The sequence below is a fragment of the Elephantulus edwardii genome, unplaced genomic scaffold, assembly GCF_000299155.1.
Source record: "Elephantulus edwardii isolate Elephantulus edwardi_28Jun2011 unplaced genomic scaffold, EleEdw1.0 scaffold00437, whole genome shotgun sequence".
In the NCBI taxonomy this organism is placed as follows: domain Eukaryota; kingdom Metazoa; phylum Chordata; class Mammalia; order Macroscelidea; family Macroscelididae; genus Elephantulus; species Elephantulus edwardii.
The window spans coordinates 246,593-271,115 of NW_006400187.1; the positions used below are offsets into that span (position 1 = coordinate 246,593).

The following is a 24,523-nucleotide window of genomic DNA, read 5'->3' on the forward strand; positions in this document are numbered from 1 at the left end:
CCAAGAGTGTTGACAGTGGAGCCGAGCAAACTGAAGCTATGAACAATCTCAATCTCTTCACCATCCATCCTGATGCTCCCATCCATAGCTGACCCTCTAGTGAGTTTTCCGAGGCATTTAACCACATGGGAGGAGATTGCCCATCCTTTTCCCATGGAGCAGCTGGTGAATTTGAAACATGTGCCTTTGGGATTGTAGCAAAGCTTCTTGTCACGAGGTCACCAAAGTTCCAGTCTAAGACTACTAAGGTCTATAAAGCCTCAGATTTATCACACAGAAGCCTCATCAGAGGAGGACAAGAATTTGAGACTCTGACCTACACTGGGGCATTTGGTGACTGCTGTGGCTTGTGCAAGATTGTTGATGCATTCAGACCGTGCCCAAGGTGAAAGTTATGGATCAAATGTTCCTCAAAAATGTAATTGTATAGTCAAATCATCATGCAGTGTACAATCTCCATGGCTTCACGGGGATATAAATCACAAAATATGATTTTCGTTAGCAAAATTTACAACTCTTGGCTAGTACGAGAAGAATAAATAGCAAATAAAAGCATTGAAAGGATTTAATAAAGTATGTATCTTATAACTGTTTGGGGCAGACAATAGTATTTGTAGCTTAAGGACAGTGGATAACAGTGAAGGATTTAGCTTTAGAATGCTAAGTTATGTAGCCGACTGCATACCTTCTGGCTGAAGAAAAACTTCCTGCTGCTGGCTAACTGCTGCCAGGTGTGTCTGCAGAGGTTCATAATTCTCTGAAGATATTTTAATCACGCTGCTTATGGGAATGCCAAGCTCAGTCATAATCGCTAATAGTTGAGGATTGTTGAGGCCTACAACTATAATGTAATGCTGGGCACCATCATCTGGCTCATCGTCTGTTCAAAATGCCATAAAGAAGAACAACCATTATTTAAAAGAACAGGTTACACTCCGCCAGTTCAATGGCTATATACATTATGCATGCATTTATAATCCTCTGACTTGCCAAACCCCACCCAGTTGGCTAGAATGCAGTCATATTGACTGCTTTTCATTATAGCCCTTCCAGTAAGGAGGCTGTAGCCATTGTGAAAAACATTAGATCACTTTTGTAAGTGAAACGTAGGTGTAATAGAAGGACAAACATACGTGTGGCCTGCGGTCATGGATAATGTATGCTTGGGTTGCTGTCAAAGTTTAGGCAGTACCATTTATTTTATTATTATTATTATTATTTTTTGTTCTAATCTTTTTTGAGCAACATCTGGTTTTACTCCTGAATTACAAGTACCTACAGCTTTGTGGGATTTTATAAGTAGAGGTGTTTACAGGAGAGGGAAATACTGAAAATGGACGTGTTCCCTGCAAAAGGATTGTGTGTTTATGTCAGTAGGTGTGGGCACGTAGTATAGATTATATAGCCACACTGTAATGCATTAAACTTCTAAAATGTATATTGTGCCTTTTTTTCCTAAAATTTTATCCCATTTTACCCAGGTTATGCTGTTTTATTAATATAATATCATGAATTGAACTTAAAATATGATATTCTAGGGGCTTGGAATGAGGTTACTTCTAGTTAATGTTGGTAATACATGAAAACAGTTTCTTTCACTGTTAAGGTCACCTTATAGTAGTACAACAGAGGCACAAAGTTTGAGTGACCTCTCTTCTATCATGAAAGGAATTAATGTTGATATGACCAATGGTATCATTGTCATTGTTCCTAAGTCCAGGGGGTTTTAAGGCAGAGTTAAGTGAAAGGATTCAATTGATCAGATTGTGAAAGTCCATCATCTCATGTAAAATATAATGCTGATAATAACAGATAATTCCATCTGAATGTAAGGGGGTGGGCAATGAATTACTTACAGCACGTAAAAAAAATTGTTTTTTTACTTCAGTAATATAAAAAGAAAAAAATTTCTAATTAATCTCCAAAAGTATTCAAGTGCTGTTGGGTTGATTCTAATCATTAGTAATCTGGTATTTAACCTACTATACCACTAGGGCTAGGCCAAATGAACAGTAAGAGAACCTGGGGTCAAAAAGCATTATGTTCTGCATGAATCACAAATGAGTATGTCTGATTTTATTACATTCAACTTGTATATCATAGAAATAATCACTCGGTCTTATAGTTATGCAGAAAGGTCTTTGTCCTCAACAAAATACTAAGCTTCTTAGGGGTACCATCTTGCTCTCTGTGAATGTGCCTGTAGCAAGACACGTGCTAACGTGCTAAATACATATGTTTTGAAAGTACAAATGAATTGCACAGAGAAGTATTTTTCTATTATGGTGTCACAGGTGCTAAGAGATTTAAGGTTTTGTGCAAAGTGAAAAGACTGGAAAAGGTTGTAGTGTACCACTGAGTCGGAACTGGCCCACAGCTGACCCTCCAGCAGGTTTTCGGAGGCAATTAATCACACAGGAGGAGATTGCCCACACTTCTCCCGTGGAAAAGGTAAAGCATAGTTATTAATTTTTCAAGTCATTTCAAAGGTTATAGAACAAGAAGTAAAAACAAACCAGTGGAGAAACATCTTACTGACCAATGTAGCGCTTGGTTTCATCTTCCTCTCCCCTCCGTTTTAAGTCGGTGGTCTTCTTCACTACTGTGCTTATCTCAGGCTGATCCTTTCCTTTCCCGCCTCCTCCTGTAACACTTCCTCCTCCTTTGGCAGCCTTGGCATTTGGGGTCTTCTTCTCTTTGGGAGATTTTCCTTTCCCCTTTTCTTTCTCTAACTTAAATCTGTCTTCTACCGTCTGGAAAGAGAACATTTGTTGGTGTGTTGGGTTTTTTGTTTTTGTTTTCTCCTCAAAATACAGTAAACAAGCAATGACTTTTTGGCAGATAAATTTAATTGAACAGTATTTATATATTTCATTCACTTGTTCACTCATTTGTTTTTTATTAATTCATCCCCCAGGTCAGCAATAGAGATCTCAATTTGAGCCTAAATTGCAATGCAAGCACATTTACAGATGAATACTGGAGGGGTGGTGCCAGGAAGCTGTTTACATAAGGAGCCTTCTGGAAAGAGGCACCATCTCAAGGGAGAGTAAAGTATATTCTAATAAACCAGGTCCGTTGTTTAGTGAGGAGGGGAGGGGAAGAAAGGATGGTTCTAAGTACATCATGGTACCAAGATTTCAGATTTCTCTTTTGGCTAAGCCTGGGGAACACTTTGAGTCTTAGAGATGGATTGAGTTGTTCATTAAAAATGAAATTAAGATAAAAGAAAAAAAGGAAAACAGAAATAACAATGTATTTTTAAAATCTCCATGATACATATATTTTTTATGTATAAGTAGCACATCAATTACTTTTAGAGGTCAAAAATCATTTTGGAAACTGTGCATTCAATGATGAGGTGGGAACAAAATGTCAGTTGGCAACATGAATTCTCTACCCAGTGCTCTGGAGCATGCTTAGATTGCTATCTGCAATGTAGATACCGACTGGCCCGACCATATCTTTCTTTTCAAACAATGCCAAAATCTTTGTGTTCTATTTAATTATGTAACTAGGTATTTATAGATACAGTTTGTATTGAAATGTGTCAGTACTTGATGAGACATGTTCTTCCAGTAACCATTCAGAAGGTCCAGAATATGTTTTTGTGGGGTTTTCCTTCCCTGTATTCAATAAAATTAAAAACAAAACCAAATTTTCAAAGTTAGTGTAGTAACACCTTGGATTCTGATATATATTTATTTTTCCTTAGTTCATGGAATTTAAGTCTGAAAAACCCTGGTCTGAGACATGCTGGGGGTAGGTAGGTGATTTTTTGAGGAAAGAAACATATTTCCCCATTCTATGTGGCATCTAGATGTTGAAGTTTCTGGAGATTCCAATTCTGCTTTAGCACCTAGAGTTAGTGCCAGTGGTGTCTATCACTCTCCATCTCCACCTAGCTTTGTTGCTCTAATGGTGGTGAATCTGCGCTGTTCCCAACAATTGTTCCTTGGCAGGACAGGGAAATGAGCAAAAGATGGAAGGATTAGTGAGATCAAAACTTAAACTCATTTCCTTGAGTGGGACCCAATATAGATATGACTCTTTATAGGATTTCTGAGGCTGTAAATCACATGGGAGGGGATTGCTCACATTTCTCCCTTGGAACTGCTGATGGATTGAAATGCCAGAAAGGCCTGGCCTTTGGTTAGCAGAGCAACTTTCTATAGACTAAGCTACCATTGTGGATAATGACTGATTGGTTAGGCCTAGAATTTTAACTTGACTGAAATATCTTTCCTGCCAATATCTCATTCATAGGAAGATTATCTTCTGTTTTCTTTCCTTCCTTCTCTATTCTCTCAAATTTTTAATCATGGATGTAGTTATGAAATCCAGGAGAAAAAGAGACAGCCAGGCTATCTGAGGACTCAGTAGAGTTGACTATCTGCTAAGTCGTCAACTAACCTTTGTTTACAAACTCTTTAGTCACTCTTGCTTCAGAATAACATAGCATACATATTACCATATTATGGTCATCTGCTCAAAATCTTAAAAAAAATCAGAGGAAATTCCTGCAAATTGAAGGCAAGAATTTGGGAGGGATACATCCAAAAGGCCCCACTCCCTATCATGTTTGGGGAACACATGCTATTCATCATTTGAAATGGCATTGAAGTTAGTTACCAAGGATCTCCTACTGCAAGAAGCTTTAGATAGGCATTGAACTTCCCCTCGTCCCATTTTCTTTTTGAACATTATATTGTGAATTGAACAAAATTTTACATTGCAGTTAGTTGTCCATTGAATATTTTATATATATTATATGTTTTGTGACACTAATTGTGATCCTCTCGATTTAACAGCACACATCTCACTCCCTCCCTTGGTTCCTCATTTGCCTGTCTTTCCTGCCTCTTATTGCTTTCTAATTGCTTATGGGCAAATTCTGCCTTTTTGGTCTCTTCTGGTTTCACTGAGAACCTCATTCCTCTTGGGTGTGACTATTTACTTTATAGATCTGCCTATTGTTTGGCTGAAAGATGATCCCTGGGGATGGTGTTTCTCAATTAGTTAAGTTACATAGCAGATGTCGGATTCTGGTTCTACCAACACCTAAAAAAAAGTCCTAGCATTTCACATACTCAGCTGAATGTCAAGTTGACAGCTACCTATAATCATTAATCTCAACTTATTCTCATCTTAATTGTTGTTGTTATATGCCATTGAGTCACCAGTGACATATAGTGACCTTATATACAACAGCCCTAAACTCTGCTCTATCCTGTGCCAATCTTACAGTCTCTGACACACCTACCTCCATTACCCTAGGCACTGAATCAATCTGCCTCATAGAGGGTCTTCTTCTCCTGCTCTGTCCACCCACCCTCCCAAGCATGATGTTCTTCTCCAAGGACTGGCCCCTCCTTGCAACATGTCCAAAGTATGTCAGACGAAGCTTCAGAATCCTTTCTTCCATGGAGCAGCCAGATTTAATCGTATCCAGGATGAACCTATTTGTTTACTTAGCAGTCCATGGTATATTCAATACTCTTCTCCAGCACCACAGCTCAAAGGCATCAATTCTTCTTCTATCCTTCTCAGTCACTGTCCAACTCTCTGATACATAGCAATTGATTGCAAAGGACCACAGCCTGTATCAGGTGCACATTAGTCTCCAGAGTGACACCATTTCTCTCCAGTACTTTGGAGAGGTCCCTAACAGAAGACATTCCCATTGTAATACATCTTTTAATTTTCTGGCTGCTAGTGCTAAGAATGTTGACTGTGGAGCCAAGCAAACTAAAGCTATCAACAATCTCAATCTCTTCACCATCCATCCTGATGTTGCCAATTGGTCCAGTGGTGAAAATCTTTGTCTTCTTGATTTCAGCCTCAATCCATATCGAAGGCTGGTCCTTTACCCTCTGCAGCAAGCACTTCCCTCTCTATAAGTGCAATCTAATTATTTCATACTTCTAACTGTTTTATATCCAATTTTATTTCTGATGATTTTCTGATGTCAAAGTATTCCTAAAATTTTTATTCTACCTCAGATGATCTGTTCTTCCGCTCCCAGACAGTCAAAGCTCAGTAAATCTACTAGACAGACATTTATGACGTAAAGTTGGAATGGAAAATAGTAGGCTAAACATGAAACAGGTTGCTTTTCACAGATCTCTTCAGTCTTTGGTAAGTTAATTGGTGGTATGAATCTCCAAGAAAAGAGTATAATTGGTTTTTCATGGAGACCTGTTCTAATATTCACAGAATGCACTCTGAGAAACACACAGCCCCTAGCCTCTAAGTTTCTAGAGCTCCCTATGTATATACAGTTAGTATATGTATAAATGTTGTTGTTAATATTCATAAACATAGGTATATATATATTCATGCATATGTACGGACTATATCTGTGGAAAGAACAATTGAGGAAGTTCAATATCAACAGTCAAAATCAGGCCAGGTGCTGACTGTGGACTATACCATTAGTTCCTCCTGTGCAAGTTCAAAATGAAGCTGAAGAAAATTAAAACAAGTCCACAAGAACAAAAATATGACCTTACATATATCCATATCCTACCTGAATTTTTAAAAAAACCACCTCAAGAATTGGTTTGAGACATTGAGCACTCAAGTTTAAAAACCAGATGATTTGGGAGATGACTTCAAACATATCATTCATGAAGAAAGCAAAGGCAAAGGAGAAAGAAAATATCAAAATAAATGTCAGAAGGGACTCTGGGACTTACACTAGAGTGTCAAGAAGTGAAACCAAAAGGATGAAATGCTAAAGTAAGAGAATTGACCAGAAGAGTTCAAAGAATATCTCAAGAAGTAAATCTATTAGAATGGAATGTGCAAAGAGCTGGAGTTAGAAAATTAAAAGGAAAGAACTCATTAGGCATTTCTCAATCTGAAAGAACTGAACAACAGATTAAGCGTTGAGTTGCAAGAATATTAAAGGATGCTATCTAGAAAATCTTGAATGATCTAGGAAGTATCAAAAGAAGATGGGGGAAATACAGAATCACTGCACTAAGAAGAATTGACTGACATGGAACCAGTCCAGGCAGTAGCATATGATCAAGAACCAGTGGTAATGAGTGGATGAGATACCAATTGATATATTTCTACAAATAGATGCAACCCTGGATGTTATCTGACAAAGCAGGGAACACTACATGGTTTCAAAGGGAGAAAGATGTGGATTATATCTATTCAATCTGTGAGCACAGATGACCTTAATGAAGAAGAATGTGAAATCAGGCTCAGAGGAAGGCTTGTCAACAACCTGTGTTATACAGATGACACAAACTCGCTTGTTGAAAATGAAAAGAACTTGAAATGCTTGCTGTAGAAAATCAGAAATACAGCTTTTAATATGGATTACATATCAAAATTAAGAAAACAAAAATTATCACCACTGATTCAATAGGTCAATAACATCATGATAGATGGTGAAAAGATTGAAGTTATCAATGATTTAGTCTTACATGGATCAACAATCAAGACGTTCGGTACCAGCAGTCAAGAAATAACAACACTTATTGCATTGGAAAAATGTGTTGTTAAGGACCTCTCCAAAGTGCTGAGGAACAATGATATCAGTTTCAAGACTAGGTGCACCTGATTCAAGCAATGGTCTTTTCAACAACTTGTTGCATATCTTGAAGTTAGACAATGAATACTGATGACAGAAGAACCAATGCCTTTGAGCTGTGCTGTTGGAGAAGAATACTGAAAATTCCATAGACTGCTAAGAGAATAAACAAACATATCTTGGAGAGAGTGCAATGATAATGCTCCTTAAAGGCAAGGATAGTCACATTTAGTTTCACAAATATTGGGTAGGTTATTAGGAGGAGATATTCTTTGGAAAGACATGGAAAGGTAGAAGGTTAGCATAGGAGAGGAAGACCCTTAATTAGATAGATTGACACAAAATATAATAATGAGCTCAAGCATGTCAGAGATGATGAGGATGGCTGTTACATGCTGTTAAAAATTAACCAACTCATCAGTGAACCTCTGATAGGTTTCCAGAGACTGTAAATTGCCTGGGGGGGTTGCTCACCTTCTCCTATGGAACAGCTGGTGGTGGGTTTCAACCACATATCTTTGAATTGCAACACAGCTCCTTACTTCTAGTATACCAGAGGGCTCACTTGTGCAAGTGCTATCTATCTATCTATCTATCTATCTATCTATCTATCTATCTATCTATCTATGTAACAATCTGTTGTATATCTTACCCTCACAGGAAGCACTGCAACTTGTTTCAATATAAACCACTATATGCCATAGGAGTTTGTTGCTGTTAAGTGCCATCAAATTGATATATGTATGTATATCCTTACTACTGCCATCCTCAATAGCTGCTATTCTTGATCCTAAATTTGCAGCCACTATGTTAGGAAGTTTAGTTTTAAGGTTTTTTTCAGAAATTCATTATAATTTGGTGGGTGGGGGAAGGTCAAAGCTAGAAATTAAGCCACCATCCCCTTGAGAATGTGTGCTTGGTTAACTCAAGTCTTTGTTTTGAGGCTTTGCTCCTTTCCTTAACCTTGATTACTGTCCTTATATTTAGCTTTTACTTTTTTTTTTTTAAATTTTTGTGTGAGTGTACCGTCAAATCAGATCTGACTGGTACAGGAGGAGATTGTCCCTCCTTTTCCCGGCAGAGCATCTGGTGGATTCGAACCGTGTGCCTCTGAGATTGTAGTTGCAGCTCCTTGCCACCCATATTTAGCTTTAAGATACTTTTGTTGGTCTGCATGGTTGTCAGTTGATCACTGAGCAAATTCATTCTCTATAGCGAAAAATTTCTGCTCGGGCCTTCAACTGATTGTGAGTCTAGAGTAATTTTGCATAATTACTGAGAATTTCAAGGGCTAAAAATAGTGGTTAATAACAATGTCTTTGGTGTCTAATAGTTCTGACTTTGATCCTCATCTCTAGCACTGTATACGTTTTTGACCTTTAGAAAATTACTTAACTTCCCACACTTGGTGTTTCCTTAGCTATAAACTGGTAATAATACTTTATTTCCTAGAGTTGTTTCAAGGATAAAATATTTAACATAATGTCAATGAATCTGGGTGGTAACAGTCAATGATGATAGCTAACTGTTATTAGTTGCCATAACTCTACAAGTATACTTAAAATTGAAATATTCATATATTTTACATGTGTACACCTCTTTTAAAATAGTCCTAAAGTCCAACATTTTTTTTTATTAATTAAAAAAATTAGTAATCTGTTTTACAGGTAAGTCAGCCAAGGAGTCATTTATTATTTCCCTGAATTATTGAGTGTTTGTAACTCCTTATGTCAAATAATCCTGCTCATAGTATTCCCATTTTGATAACCTGGTCTTAAAGAATTCCACCCAGTAAGTGAAGCAAGTTACTTCTTTCCTGAAACCACACGGGTCCCTCTAAACCAAGTTCCTGCTCTTCCTCTGTTTGATTTCTTAAAATAGTTTCTGAAGATTTTAACCACAACTGAATCAAAACTAACCAGCCTGTAATTTCCTGGTATGTCCCTATGGCCTTTCTTTTAAACAAAATATGAAAAAAAAATGGCATTGGCTAGTTTCCAGTGTTTCGGGGTTTCCACTGAAGCAAGCTGGAAAACGTCTGTGAAAACTTCTCCAATTTCATTTAGTCCCTCCTTAACAGGAGATTCTCGGTTGAGTGTGGTTTCATTATGATATATTTTCACATTTAGGGATTTTAATTTTTAATTATTTTAAGGAATGTTTTCCAATATGATCCTCTTGGCTATATATTTGTTTAATTTTTTTTTTTAATTCTGGTTCCTCAGAAAATAAGGAAACCGGTATAATATATAAGCCAGCATATAATCTAGAAAAAGAAAAAAAAACTGATCTCTAAATTAGCTCCAAAAATACTCTGAAAAATAAAGATTCATTTTTTAACCCAAAAGTTACAGTATATTGTTCACTTTGGCAGCATTTATGCAACAAGGCATATACAATAATAAACATAGAATATGTCTTTGAATCTTCGGAAAGCCTGTGCAAGTGCTACAAACCCAACTAAGATATGTAAGATGACATTTACTTAAAAAATTAACATCTTTTCTTTATATCTCTTTTTCCCTCTTTATTTTTTATGATCAGGTGTTTTTAACCTGTTGCATTCTTAATGTAATGTAATCTATATATTTTGGCTCATAATTGTTTTATATTTTAATAAATGTTTACCTTAAGATATACTATTACTTAAGATCTATAACTTGGAGTTAAGTAAAGCAAAAATATGATTTTAAGCAAAAATATTATTTTCTTCCACTTAATGACAATATTAAAATATGGCTTTGAATAGAAATCAATATAAATACCTAATATACTGTAAGATCTTTGGTGACTCAATATTAAGGAGTTGCTCTGCCAACCAAAAGTCATACAATCCAAATCCATCAGCTTCTCAGTGGGAGAAAGATGGATAATCTCTTCCCTTTTTATACACTGCCTTTGCAAATCTGTTGGAGGGTCAGTAATGAATTATGACTCAACATTACTTAAGAACAACAGTGTACTGTAAGGTTTCAGTAAATAGTCATTTAATTAATGCCTGAACAACTATTGATAATGGTGGCATTTGTTTTCCGTGGTAAAAATCTATAATACATGCTGAGACACTATTTGTACATGTGAAAAAAAAAATCATTTCTCAACATAAACCCCTTTTATTCAAATTTTAAGATAATGAAATCAATTATTTGGGACTAATTGTTTGAGAGTAACATCAGAAGTTCTGACATGTTACAATGTATTTATATGAATACCGGACATTTTCTTTAGATGATGTATATTTGGAAATTATTAGCACGGTATTTTGAAATAGATAACAGCTTTCAAATTTATTAAATTCATTTGCAATTAGAGGCAAGAATTTGCATCCTATAAATACATATGCTTTAAATTTATGTGCTTTCCAGCTGTTTCTTCTAAGAAATAATGTTCTTTGTATTATCACTTATAATATTAGCCAGCCAGCAAACTTCCTTCATAGACAAAGGAAGTTCAATTTTAAGCATAGCCTAGGTTAACACATAATAAAATAATAATATTTTTACTGAATTGGCACTTTAAACTATTCTGGTTACCATAATTTTTAAGACAAAATTTGATAGATTTAGCATTTAAAGAAAACATCTATAAAGACTTCATTTTGAAGTTTACGAATCTGAAGAACACGAGTCACTCCCTTGAAGAAATCTCAGAATCTCATCCTAGGTTCAGGAAAGAGAAAGAAATTGGGAAAATTCTCTCTCTCTTTCCATGCCCCACACCTCCCCTTTTCTAACCCACAGCATGGTGTCAGTTTTACATAATTTGTAGTAATTTTGCTTTCTGCCAAAAATTTCTGGCTGACAAGAATTAACTTCAATTGTTCCAACTGACCTCTTGGGCAGTATTGTTGAAATGAACATAGATTATATCACTACTCAAACAACTCCCTTAACCTTGCTTTTACCAAATGTACTTTCTGAGGAAGATTCTATTCCAATTAATTTTCATCAATTTATTTAGCACTTACTCATATGGTTGCAACTCAGAGATTTGAGGCTAGTCCTATGGGAAACCAGTCTGATGAAGACATCAAATTAGATTATGTAATTATTGGCTGTTAATTATTTAAGGAATTCTCTTGCTTAATCTATTAGGGTTTGGGTTCCCGCCTTCTCTGAATACTTCAAGTTCAAGTTTTAATTTATGAAGATTCTCAAATTTTCAATATAATTAATAATTAAGAGTATTCCTGTATCTTCAGAATCTCATGCTTGTATTTTAGAGTTTTCATTTTGAGAACTGCTGTGCAAAATAATAGTGCCGCAATATTTTTAAATCATTGCTCACTCTAAGAATTTCCCCCCCAAATGCTGGGGTATTCAACTCATTGTTACCCTTTATGAAGTAAAATCTAAAACTATCCCTTCTCACAATTTCTGACTGAAATTCATTGTCAGACTGGAAAATCAGCACTCTTCTGTGCATTTGCAAATACAGTGCGAAAGCACAGGGCAAACACAAGGTGTAGGAATTTCGGAGGATACACAATTTAGTTTTCATAATCCAGATTCCCGTATGACACTGGAATTTAAACAAGCAGGAAAAGAAGTTTCAACATTAGTTTAAAAATTTCCTTTTTTTCCCCTCTAGATCTTAACCTCCGTCATTATTTCTTAAAGAATAATTCTTTAAGAGGATGGAAACAGCTTCAATACCTGAAAAACTATATTTTTACCGTGTCTCTATGAGCAGAATTTTCTTGGAGAAAATATATGTCTTCTAATAAGATGGTATACGTGGAATATCACTGAACAATACTCAATTACAAATGCAAGGTGATATAATTATTCCCTCCCCCCAAGATTATCTTGTCAAAAGTCCAACTCAAATAGAAAACCTAGATTTTGGGGTTTAATAAAAGTAAAGATGGGATATATTGTTCTCTCTCTTCTTCTATGAAGCAACTCTCTTTTTAACCTCTTCTACTTAAGAGCCTGAATAAGCAGCTTACATGTAAGTCCATCTCATACAGCCACATGTGTGCTTACACATGGCACACACGTACATATGGGGGTATTTGAGTTTGAAAATATTTCTGAATGATTTGGAAAATAAAAGAAAAAATTCCATGATTCAGTTTTTGTAATGATAAATGCAGATGGTTTAAATGTGGCATCCCTTTACAAAAAGTATTTTAAAACAGTTCTTCACATGTAAATAGAAATCGTTGAAAAATGCACAGATTGATTTCCATAGGTAAATTAAATGAAAAATGCACATGTGAAGAAATAATCAGATGTGTAATGTGGGAATAGAAAGAATTGAGTGCTGTAAAAGTATTCAGATTATTATGAAAGAGCAGATGCAGTCTATTAATAGGTATTCTACTGACTGTCCTATAAAATATCTTTATCAGGACTCTCTCTCTCTCTCTCTCTCTCTCTCTCTCTCTCTCTCTCTCTCTCTCTCTTTCTCTCTCATTTACTTATCCTGACTCCCTGCTGTGTCTCTTTCTCGGTTTTCTTCATTACTCTTGTATGACCCTATGCTTTTTCTATATATATGGAAACTATTTTTTAATGTGTTTGTCTTTATGAAATCATAATTCCTCCAGTAGATTTTTGGATAGGCTTTTCCCTAGTAGGCTGAGGTGAAAGTTCAATTTGCTAGGCAACACTTAAAGGCAGCTTATGTGGGTGGAGAGGATGTGGCTCTGGTGAAAGCTGGCTGGGTTTCATGCAATGCTCACTCCCTTTGGCATACCCACCGTCACATTGTATAGTACCTTCTTCTCACTTTCTCGTCGCTGCTGGTCCTTCGCTTTAATCTGGAGAAGCTGAAATTTTAAGAGCTTCCCTATCAGTGGTAATGTTAATTTTTCTCCGTTGTCCATAAGTGCCTTTGCTGCCAATAGCACCTATCAAGAAAAACAGTATTAGGGAGAGTGGCATGCTATAACCTTTGGCACAATCTATCAATGATGGAAAGATAATATGCCATTTTGCATTTTGAAATTTTTGTATTGCTGCAATGGTGATTCATTGCTGGCCCAAAAAAAGTTCAGGGGAAAAGCCTGAACATCATAAAGAGTAACATTTGCCCTTTTTCTTAGAATTAAATTGGGTTGTCCTACTTTTTTCCAATAAAGCAGACAGGGCTTCCCATGACATTGCTTGTCTTAGGGCTGAAGAAAGGAGTGAAAGAGAAGAGAGCTCCCTTTCAGGATGACCACTGGGTTAGCTTCATGCTACCCAAGGTCTTTTGTTGTGTGCCAAAGCCAAGAGTACAACCTGTCAAATGCTGACTTATTAGGATATTATAGCTTAAAATAGAGGTTTACAATAATCAAAATAGCTATGTTAGACAGTCTTTTATTTCTTAGTGACCAAAGTTGAATGGAAGATAAAAGCTACTTGACATAGAGGCTCCATAACAATGTTCTTATCCCTCCTCAACTCCCCCTACCCACAATTTAATGTTGATTTTGTTGGTATGCAGCCTAATTGGGGTGAAATAAGGTTATTGAGTTTTCTTTGGGTGACGACAGCCACTGGGAACATACAGCTGTATTGTCCAGATGTGTGGCACTGACAGCCTGTTTTACGACTGTGTTTTTTACAGCTTGTTTCCCCTAAATTTCACACAACTCTCTAACATCTGGGCTCTTTTTCCTTGGAGCCCCATAACCACTTTATTTACTGCAAAAAAAATAAAATCACATAAAATATATCATAAAAAGTCGTTACGTGTTTCTCTTTATGCATGTTGTCTCTCTAATAAAGTTCACCTACGCCGGAAGCACTGACACAAAAGTAATCTAGTCCAAGCATTTTTCGACTTTTGTTTTCGGGCAAGCATCGGATTTATTTATAACCTCGGGATGAATTAGGTGTTACGAAAATGTTCTGACATGTTGCTCTTCTCCCCCCTCGGAGCAATTACGCGTCGGGGCGCATATGGTGTCAATTGCGGGCCCTGGGGCTGAGACGATGACCGCGCACACTGCGGCTCACTGAGCAGTGTCTTGTCGGCGGCCTGTAAGAGCCCTGGCTCAGGGCTTTCCAGAACTGGTCAGTTCCATAGGAATTTCCACTTTGCCAAGGAAACAACCCAAAGGAAAGGAGCTTGCTATTTTGCTTCTAACTGCAGAAGACTCAGCGGACTCTTTCGCGCCAGAATGTAACTGGAGCCCTTTAGACATCACATCGGGGTTTCCTGACTTGCAGAAGGGGAAAACTCGGGGAAGGACTCCGTTCAGGCAGCCTTTTCCAAACCAAAGGAGCAGACCCAGCACCAGAAGGCTTCGCCTGTCTCAAAGCAAACACTCTCCACAAAACACACTCTTTTGGTCATTTATTACAGCTCTATTTCAGCAAACACAGTGTGGAGGGAGGGAATCATGGCTGTGCTGTTAGGAGCAGAGAGGCATAGCGATCCACCTGCAAGGTCTTACCTTAAATGACGTTCAGATTCAAGACTGAAAGGACTCCTAACGGGGACTGTGTATGGGTCATGCATTTACTGTAAAATGAAAGCTGTCTGATGGGCTCAACCCCAAGGGTAGATGTCAGCATTCAATTTGAAATGACATTTTTCAGTCCCAGTGTGCTGACAATCAGACTGGCTATGTGACATCTGGTTGGAAATACGAAAATTTCAATTTTTTAAGCTCAGCCTTGGATGGCGTGTTTCCCTGCAATCCAAATATAAAGAAAGTGTTGAAGTGCAGTTAACACTAAAATAGGTTACTGAAGAGTGGTGTGCAGTCTTTGCCTGATGACCTGTGAACACAGGATATTTACCCATGTCTGGGGTGGCTTGGGGGAAGCCTGCCCGGCGTCATACTGATGGATGGGATGTCTCTGGAGTTGCTCTCTAGCCTGCTGTCTCCGGGTCTATGACTGCTACCTCACGGTGTTGAAACGTACTCAAAATACAACAGAACATCCCAAGAGAAAGGTATGTTGCTGGCCCTAAAAGTTATTTCTGGCCCATCTGAAACTTGTGGAGTGCTGAATTTCAAGCAAAACCTGGCACAGCATCAAAATATCCTGCTCTGAAATGGGTGTGGGGTGGAGCAATGGGGACATGTGAGGCTCTTTGCTGGTGTCCTCACCAGGCACTGTGTCCTCATGACACTCGGGCTCGGTAAGTTAGAGCGGTGACAGCATTGAGGATGGTCTGGTGGGAGTTCCCTCTATCAGTCACACAGCCGCAGGCCAAACAAAGCCAATCAAGGCAGATGAGGCTCCTTGCCTGGTGTCCCTGGAGAAAGAGATAGCAGTGCAGGCAGCAGACAGACTTTTCCTCCTCCAAGGGGTTCTGAGGAGACTGGCCCCACAGAAGGTGCTTTCTTTCTCTTCCCACAGAGAGAATGCAATTGTGAATTCTTGGAAAAATGAATGCAAATACTAGACTATGCTTAACTGAAAACCTGAGACGGAAATATGTGAGTCCTCCCCAGGAGGAGCAGAACAAGAATATTTCCAAATTAATTTCCAGTGAGAATTATTCTTCTCATACTCTATAATTCAAAAGTCTACCCAATCCACAGTTAGTAGTTAGGTCTCAGACTAGGGGAAGAAAAAAACCTCGGAGAATCTTTGTTAGAAGGGTAAGTCTTTGAGGGAGTGAGGGGAAAAAAAAACTGAATAGGAAGTGCATTTTAAAGAGGAAATCTTACTTTACACTAACATCTCGGAAAAATTTCCCTTCCCTTCTTTGAACCAATTACAGTTAATAATTAACTTTTCAACCTTCCAGCATTGGGAGGGTTACTTCACTAGTATCCACACTGTGTTTGTGTGTGGTTGTAGTAGGTGGTGTTGAACGTATTGGAAGGGATGAACGATGGAGACAAGAAGAATAGTGATCTGGTAAGGGTGGAGGAGACAAAATTCAGGCTTCCAGAACTAGGGAGCTCTGGTGGCCTAGTGGTAAGAAATTGTGCTACAATCTCAAATGCACAGAGTTCAAATCCTCCAGCTGCTCCAGTCAAATCCTCCAGCTGTTCCAGTCCGCCAAGTGCTCCACAGGAGATGGATGAGCAATCTCTTCCTGTGTGATTTACTGCTTCTGAAGAAGGGCTGGAGGGTCAGCTTTGGTTGGATCTGACTCAACAGCACACAACAACTACAGATCTAGGGGGAAAAAATAGTCCTGTGTGGGTTAAAACCCAGATCCTCATCAATCTAAAACACCAAGTAAACAAGCCTGGCATGAGTTGGAAACAAACAAAAACCCCAGGTTTTATGGGCAAATGAGACTTATTGAAATGGAGAAATGTGCTGGGTGAGGAGGTATGTGGAGTAGCCTGAGGCATTACTTTACTTGCATGTTCAATCCTGGGTAAATTTGAATTAGTGTGATGATTTGGATTCTTCTCCCAGATTTGGAAACTGACTTTGGTGGAGGAGGTAAGAGGAAAGGCAATGTGTTGTATATGGCAAGAGGAACAAGATGGGCTGAAGGAAACCTCCTTCATGAGATCCAAGTAGCTACCAACTTCAGGACTTTCTTGGGAGTCTGTGGGTTGCAGCAGCTAATAATTCATAGACTTTTGACTTCATATTTAATCCATTATTCTTGAGTTAATGATTTAGCATTGGTTTGGATATGCAGCAGTGGAATCCATAATAACATAGAGAGCTTAACTAGGCCAGACTAGCACAGCACATGCTACCATGGTGCTCAAAAGGAAAACTTACTGCCATTGAGTTGATTCTGACTCACAACAACCCTCCACTGGGCTTCTGACGCTATAAATGTTAATGGAAGGAGATTGCCCACCTTACTCCCATAAAGGGGTTTCTGAATTAGCTACTCTGAATTAGAAGCTTGGTCTTTTGACCAGCCAGCTAAGGGCCAGCCACCAGAGCTCCTTACCAGACATGCTAGGTTCTGAGAAAGATTCACAGAGTGAGAAATAAGGCTTTAGACTAGTACAGCGCTGAACAAACAGGACTTTGATACATATGATATGTTCACTCTGTTTTCTTTCTTTTCCTTTCACATTCTTCTGGGTTGGGTAACTATTTCCACTTATATGATAACATATTTATTTTATTAACATGTGGTTGATTAAATATTCATTCAGTACTTCCTCATCATCATGGTTATTGTTCGAGGCGTTCAAGTCCAAAATGATTCACAGTGACTCTATGAACAATGATCTGAGCCTTGCCTTGTCACGTGCCATCCTCTTCCTTTCTGATCTTCTTTAGCCCATTGTTACAGACACTGCATCAACTGATCTTGTTGAGGATTTTTTTCAACAAAGATCTTCCTCATCTTCCTCATCTTCCTCGCTGGCCTTTCAGTTTTTCAAACTTGACATCTTTTTCCAAGGCTTCTCCTAAAAACCTGCAAAAAGTCTGCAGATGAAGCGTCTTCATCCCAGTCTCTAAGGAGTACCCTGACTGTACTTTTTCCAAGACATGTTTGTTCTTTTACAGAATATGGGATACTCAGTACTCTTTTTCCAACACCACAGATCAAAAGCATCAGTTCTTCTTCTGTCATCCTTAGTTATTGTCCAACTTTCAGATGTATAACAGTTGACTGAAAAGAATATGGTTTGATGAGGTACACCTTAGTTTTAAACTGTCATTGTCACAGAAAGGTCAAACAATACACAAGGATGTACAATAAAAGAAAACATCTCGTTAACCTCCTCCACTGTTTAATTTTTCTAACGGAAATTACAAATAATGAATTATTGTGTATTATTCTATAATTTTCAAAGCCCTATAAGCACATATATATGTATAGACTTTTTAATACAAATGTGATTGTGCTATGCATGCTAAGTGGTTTGTAGGTTTCTACATAAAACCACATCTAGAATAGTTATCTGTGTAAACATGAGCTACTTATGTTCATTTGTTGTTATGGGCTGTCTAGTTGCTTGCAATTCATAGTGACCCTAAGTACAACAGTCCTAAACCCTGCTCTATCCTATGCCAATCTTATTATCTCTGACACACCTACCCCCATTACTCTAGTAACTGAATCACTATATCTCATCAATGGTCTTCCTCTCTTGTGCTGTTCCTCCACCCTCCCAAGCATGACGTTGCTCTCCAAGGACTGGTCCTTCCTTGCAACATGTCCAAAGTATGTCAGATGAAACTTCAGAATCCATGTCTCCAAGAAGCAGCCTGGTCTCTTGTTTCTTCTACTGGCAGTCATGGTAAATTCAATATTCTTCTCCAACACCATAGCTCAAAGACATCAATTCTTCTATCATTCCTAGTCATTGTCCAGCTCTCTAATGCACAGCAAGTTATTGCAAAGACTATGGCCTGGATCTGTTGCACTTTCGTCTCCAGACTGACACTGTTGCTCTTCAGTACTTTGGAGATGTCTCTGACAGCAAACTTTCCCAGTGCAATTTGTCTTTTAATTTCCTGGCTGCTGGTACCAAGAGTGTTGATTGTGAAGCCAAGAAAACGAAACCTATTAACAATCTCAATCTCTTCACCATCCATCCTGATGCTGCCAGTTGGCCCAGTGGTGAGAATCTTTGTTTTCTTAATGTTGAGCTTTTATTAATATTGAAGACTGCAGTCCTTGACTTGCTACAGCAAGCACTTCAGGCTCACCTCAGTTTCATCAAGTAGGGGTTATGTCATTTGCAACAATTTGTAATGCAGATTGTTGATGAGTCTTCTTCCAATCTTGATGCCACATTTCTCTTCATTAGCCTCCTGGATAATCAGTTCTACATATAAATCAAAAAGGTAAGGAGATAGGACACATCCCTGGTTTACATCCTTCCCAATTTTGAACCATGCAATATTTCCTTGCTCTGTTCTGATCCTCCTGGTCCAAGCACGTGTTTTTCATAAGCATGACCAAGCATCCTGAGATTCCCATTTGTCTCAGAGTCAGTCACAGTCTTTTTGTGATCCACACAATCAAATGCTTTTGCATAGCTAATGAAACACAGATAGACACTCCTCTGTTCTACCTGTTTTCAGCCAAGATCTACCTAACATTAGCTATACTATCCCTAGTACCACTGCCTCTTCTAAACCAAGCCTGTACTTCAGGCAATTCTCTATTGATGTGCTGTTACAGTCATTTTTGGATAATATAAATCTGAGCATTCAAATTAAAACAGACTCTAAAAAAAGATTGGACATCCACTTCTGAAATAGCAGGCCTTTAAAATCCACTGTAATTAGGAACACTAATAACTAACTGCTACATGTAGGGCAACTGCAAAACTGACAGTTTGAATCTACAAGCCACACTACATGGACTACATGAAAGAAAAATGGATAATCTCTTTCTGTAACAATTCACAGCCTCAGAAACATGGTGAACTCAGATGGTCACCATGACAGAATCAACACAGCACTCCACCTGTTATGTCCGATACGTATAATTTATCCATCATATTAAACTTCATTACTGTATCACCTTCAGTATTTTGTTTAGCATGATTGTATCTGTTCTCTTGTAATCTTTTTATGCTTTTTTAAAAAAATTCAAATGAACTATCTTCACCCCTCCCCCAAAGGTTTTCAAAACATAAAAAACGTTCAGTGATTAGAGTAAAAGGTAGCTTGAGGTAAGTCCGATTCTGTATATTTGATGATGAAAATAGTGGATGAATAATAGTTTTTAAATGGTTCAAAGAGCTCATTTTACTGAGACGTCCTCATATTAAACAATTCCCACTTGGAATTTTGATTCCTTTCATACAAAAGATAATAAATCAGCTGTTGCAGCTTTATGTACTTAACTACTATGTAATGTAGAAGGGCAAGCGTGAATTTGAATCCCAGTCCTCTCAAATGTCAGCTGGTGGTCTTGACCAAGTTACTCACCCTCTTTAAACCTAAGCATTTTCTTCTACAGCAGAGTTTTAAAAGAGCAGCACTATTGACATTGTGGGATAGATAAATCTTTGTTGTGGGGGCTAGTGCATTGTAAGATTTTGGCAGTAGTCCTGTGATCAATCCAGTTGTGTTAAGCAAATCTGTTTCCTAGCATTATTGTTATTCTGTACTATTGAGTTGGAATTGACTCATAGCTGACCCTTCTACAGGTTTTCCCAGAGGTAGTTAATTGCACAGGAGGAGACTGACCATCATTATCCCATGGAGCAACTGGCAGATTTGATCTGCATTTATTTGAGTTGGCAGCACACTTCTTTATCACTTTATCACTAGAGCTCCCAAACATTACTATGATGGGCAAAAGGACTCCTGGTTGAGACCTTCTGATATATAGAAAAAGAAGATGAATAACAGTAGTCTCATAAAGTTGTTGTTATGTTGTTTTTAGGTGCCATCGAGTGAACTATAATTAAGAGAAACCCAATGAACAACAGATCAGAACCTTGCCCTGAAAAACTCAGCAGGGTGAATGAGAGGTGAGTGAAATACACACACAGTAAACCCTCACTAAAGTTAGTTCTTCTTCTCCATAGGGAAGAATTGGAATTTGTGCTGCCAAGATATCCATGCTGGGGGGAAGGGAGAAGGAATGGAGTAAGGCCCAGCAGGAAAGCAGGAGACAGGAAGTTCATTTGCTATCAGCTGGTGGGGACCTGACTGATCTTTTCATTCACCCCTTCATCCATCCTGACAAAGAAAAATCAAGATCTATTTAAAGGGAAGCTGGGACTAAAAGAGAAAATGTAAAAAAAAAATTACATTATTTTAGATTTTAAAAGAAAGGCATAATAGTTTATTATATTCCTAATACATACCTAAAGCTTTGATCTATGTCCCTCTTTAGTACATTATCACATTCGTCTTCCTTTATCTATTTTGCATGTACACAGAAATAAAACACATCCTAATAAAAAGAAGGCTTTGTATTTTGTCTTCCCAGATGAGATGGAGGGCTTGCACATGGAGCAGTGTGCCATTTTGCAGCCTCCTTCTCCGTTCCTCTCCCCTCTCCTCTCCCCTCCCCTTCATTCTTTCTGCCTTTATTGAGTGCCAAGCTACAGGACTGTCATTGCACAACTCGAAGCTTTACATGGCTGGTTCCCCTAACGCACATTCTTTAAGTAATGAATAATTTCCAATGCTGCATAATTGGAAAAACAGCTGGGAGGATAAGGGTAGCAAGGAAAGAGAACAATGGAGAGACACAGAACGAGAGGAAAAAGAAAAGAATGGGAATGATGAAAACTTTTCTCACTTTGAGAAGGGAAAGGGGGAAAAAAAACCCACACACCAAGCAATATTAACTGTGAAGGTGGCTGAGGACGTAGGCTCCACCTGCATACAGCATATCCTCTAAAGCAAATGGAGCAGTATCTAAGGGCTCAGACCACAGCTTGGTGAGAATTCCGTAATTAGGATAAATACCCAAAGCAGGTGACTCCCAGATCATTCACAGCTGTCCATAATTAAACTGGTATCCATCCCTCGGCAATGTCAGGGCTGTAAAATAATTCCAGTCATTGGACCCCTTACATCTGTGCTGAAATGAAATAATATTTGGCAGTAACAAGGAGTCACTGAAACTAAATAAACAACTCCTTTCAAGACTACATAAAAGTCGGTAACATAATAACGTTTGACAGGGATTAAGACCTCTTTGGGGCTGTAAGGAAGTTTCAGGAGCAGCAATAACAAATATATGGAAGGTATAACAGATCTATGCTTTAACAGACGTGTATAATTTGAAATGTGATGAATCTCTCAAGAGATGTGTGCATTCTGAACATCTAACAAGCTCACACCAAGAAACACAGGACTCCACTTTGGAAATGTTTGCTGGGATTACTCTTTAAAGGTGGGAAAAACTAAGTTTCCCTTTTATTTTGTGTGTTTGGAGTTTATTATTTTAAAATATTTTGGGTTTTGTATATTTAAAAAATATATATAAAGGCCCACGAAATGGAATAAGATGATAGTCTGTGGAAGAATGGCATATAAACAGCAGGATCGTTCTTAAGATGTGTGCTAGCAACACCTCATTTTTATTAACAGGGCAAGTTTTATTTTTCTTTTTGTGTCCAATCAAGATCTTTTTCTTAGTTCCTAGATGCCTGCACCTCTCTGAAGTCATCCTTGTTTCCTTCAGCTTCTAGTGACCTTTTTTCTCCTAACAACTCTCATATTGTCTTCATGCATATGTCCCTAAGGGACTTAGCTCTTTCTTATTCTGAACTTGGTTTTTCTCTTCTATGAATTTAAAAGATCAAAACCTTAAACCATTCAACTCTCTAAGTTTTCCCACAGAATCTTATGCATATGTAGATACAGAATATACTCATATATGAAATAAAGATAACAATAATGCCTATAAGGATGTTTATTGTCAGGCTATGATTTTAGCAATAATTGTGTGAAGATGCAGGATTGAGCAACATTGTGTTCTGCTTTTCATAAGGTTACTATGAGGTGGAGTCATTTTATGGCGCCTAGCAACTGCAAAATCTCTGTCTTGCCAGGTAAGGGTTTTCAAATGTCAAGAGATAGAATTCAGACTCTAGAAGGTGATTGCAAGACCCTCAGATTGAGTAAGGTGCAAATGGTTGCACGAAAACGTGTCAGTAAAGAACTGTCGTATGTACACTACATATTCTGATTCATTTATTCTTCACTAACTCTTTGGTGTATATTATTTTTATAGATGAAAATACTGAGATCAAGAAAACACATTGCTAGTAACAATAGAAGCACAATTTGAACCATGGCTATGTGCATCTTAATTCCTGTTTCTAATCACCACACTATGTGGTCTCACAGTAGGAGTTTTCACCTCTTAACTCAGGCTCCTGGTCTCCCATCTAGTGCTCCATTCCTCCTAAGCCTCCAGACCAAATTCTGACCTTTGCTAGAGGGATTTAGAGGTTTTTAACATGCCTCCAGAAATTCTATGATTTGATAAATGTTGATAGTTATAGAAAGACTTCAGGTCTTTTGTTCATAGGGTCATTATGAGTCACGCTAGACTCGAAGGCAATCAACAACAACAAGTCTAAATTTTATGTTTAAATACTCTCGTTACTAATTTTGTCTTTATCTGGTACCTTGTCTAAATAGTTGCATTTCTTTGCCTCCCCACCCTGCCATACTTCTTCAGATCTAGTGCAAAACTGAGACTATAGACCTTTGGTCCCGTTAGTTTAACGTGTACTTGAAAAACTACTCAGGTTGGAAATCACTTCAATTTTCCAGGTTCCTTCTCCTTGAATCCTGAACCACTCTAAAAGTGCCTTCAGTCATGTCAAATGACTAAGACCTTTTTGCAATCTATTCTCGTGAGCCAGTAACACTGGGTTGCACTGGCAACCAGAAGACACACAGTTTGAATCCACCAGCTACACTGTGGAAAAAAAGATGAGAAATCTCCTCCTGTGTGATTTAAAGCCTCTGAAAAGCTGCTGGAGGGTCAGCTATGCATTAGTTCTAACTTAATGACATACAGCAACAATAATAAAAACACTTTTGTGTTTGAACTGAGATGCTAACCAAAAGGCCAGCAGTTTGAACTTCCCAGAAGCTATTTTGTTTTGGTTAGTGACTACTGGCTAAGGAGTCCTGGCGGGACAATGGCTAAAGAGCTTAGTTGATAATAGCAATGATGCTCCCTGGGGAAGAGATACAGAAATATGCTTCAAGAATAGCATATAGTCCTGTAAACTCTGTGGGAAGTTTAACTATGCCTTGCAAGGTAACTATGAATCAAAATTAACTCAAGGCAATGGGGGTTTTCCCCCCTATACTTTCCTAATAGTGGCCCTAGTTGCTATAAAAGTAGTGCTGGTGGCATGGGGCAGTGGTATCTGGCCTCCACTAACTTTACATGGGAGAAGAGGCCTCATCAAAAACATCCACAGCACAAAATTCATGTCTATAGTCAGACAGGTACTTCTATCACATGACTTTTATCAATTTAAACTGTCCCTCCCAGGACTCTTGCTCCGTTACTAGATCTCCTAATCCATTGTAAAGTCCACATGAAAACCACTGAACATATTCATGATTATTAATGTGTTTATTAGGGAAATTAACAGGTAGGGTTTTTTTATTATTTCTTTTTTAAAAAAAATTATTT

General features: G+C 38.0%; 1 protein-coding gene across 1 annotated transcript in view; it reads right to left on the bottom strand.

Annotated features, from left to right (window-relative positions):
- The window catches only part of SPAG17 (sperm associated antigen 17), a 395,169-nt gene that overhangs the window by 237,099 nt on the left and 133,547 nt on the right, over positions 1-24,523 (bottom strand). Inside the window, exons 4-6 of the mRNA XM_006902657.1 lie at positions 13,275-13,406; positions 2,540-2,753; positions 686-880 (exon numbers count right to left, since the gene is read on the bottom strand). Of these exons, the coding sequence (XP_006902719.1) occupies positions 686-880; positions 2,540-2,753; positions 13,275-13,406 (541 nt within the window). The remainder of the gene's footprint in view (positions 1-685; positions 881-2,539; positions 2,754-13,274; positions 13,407-24,523) is intronic.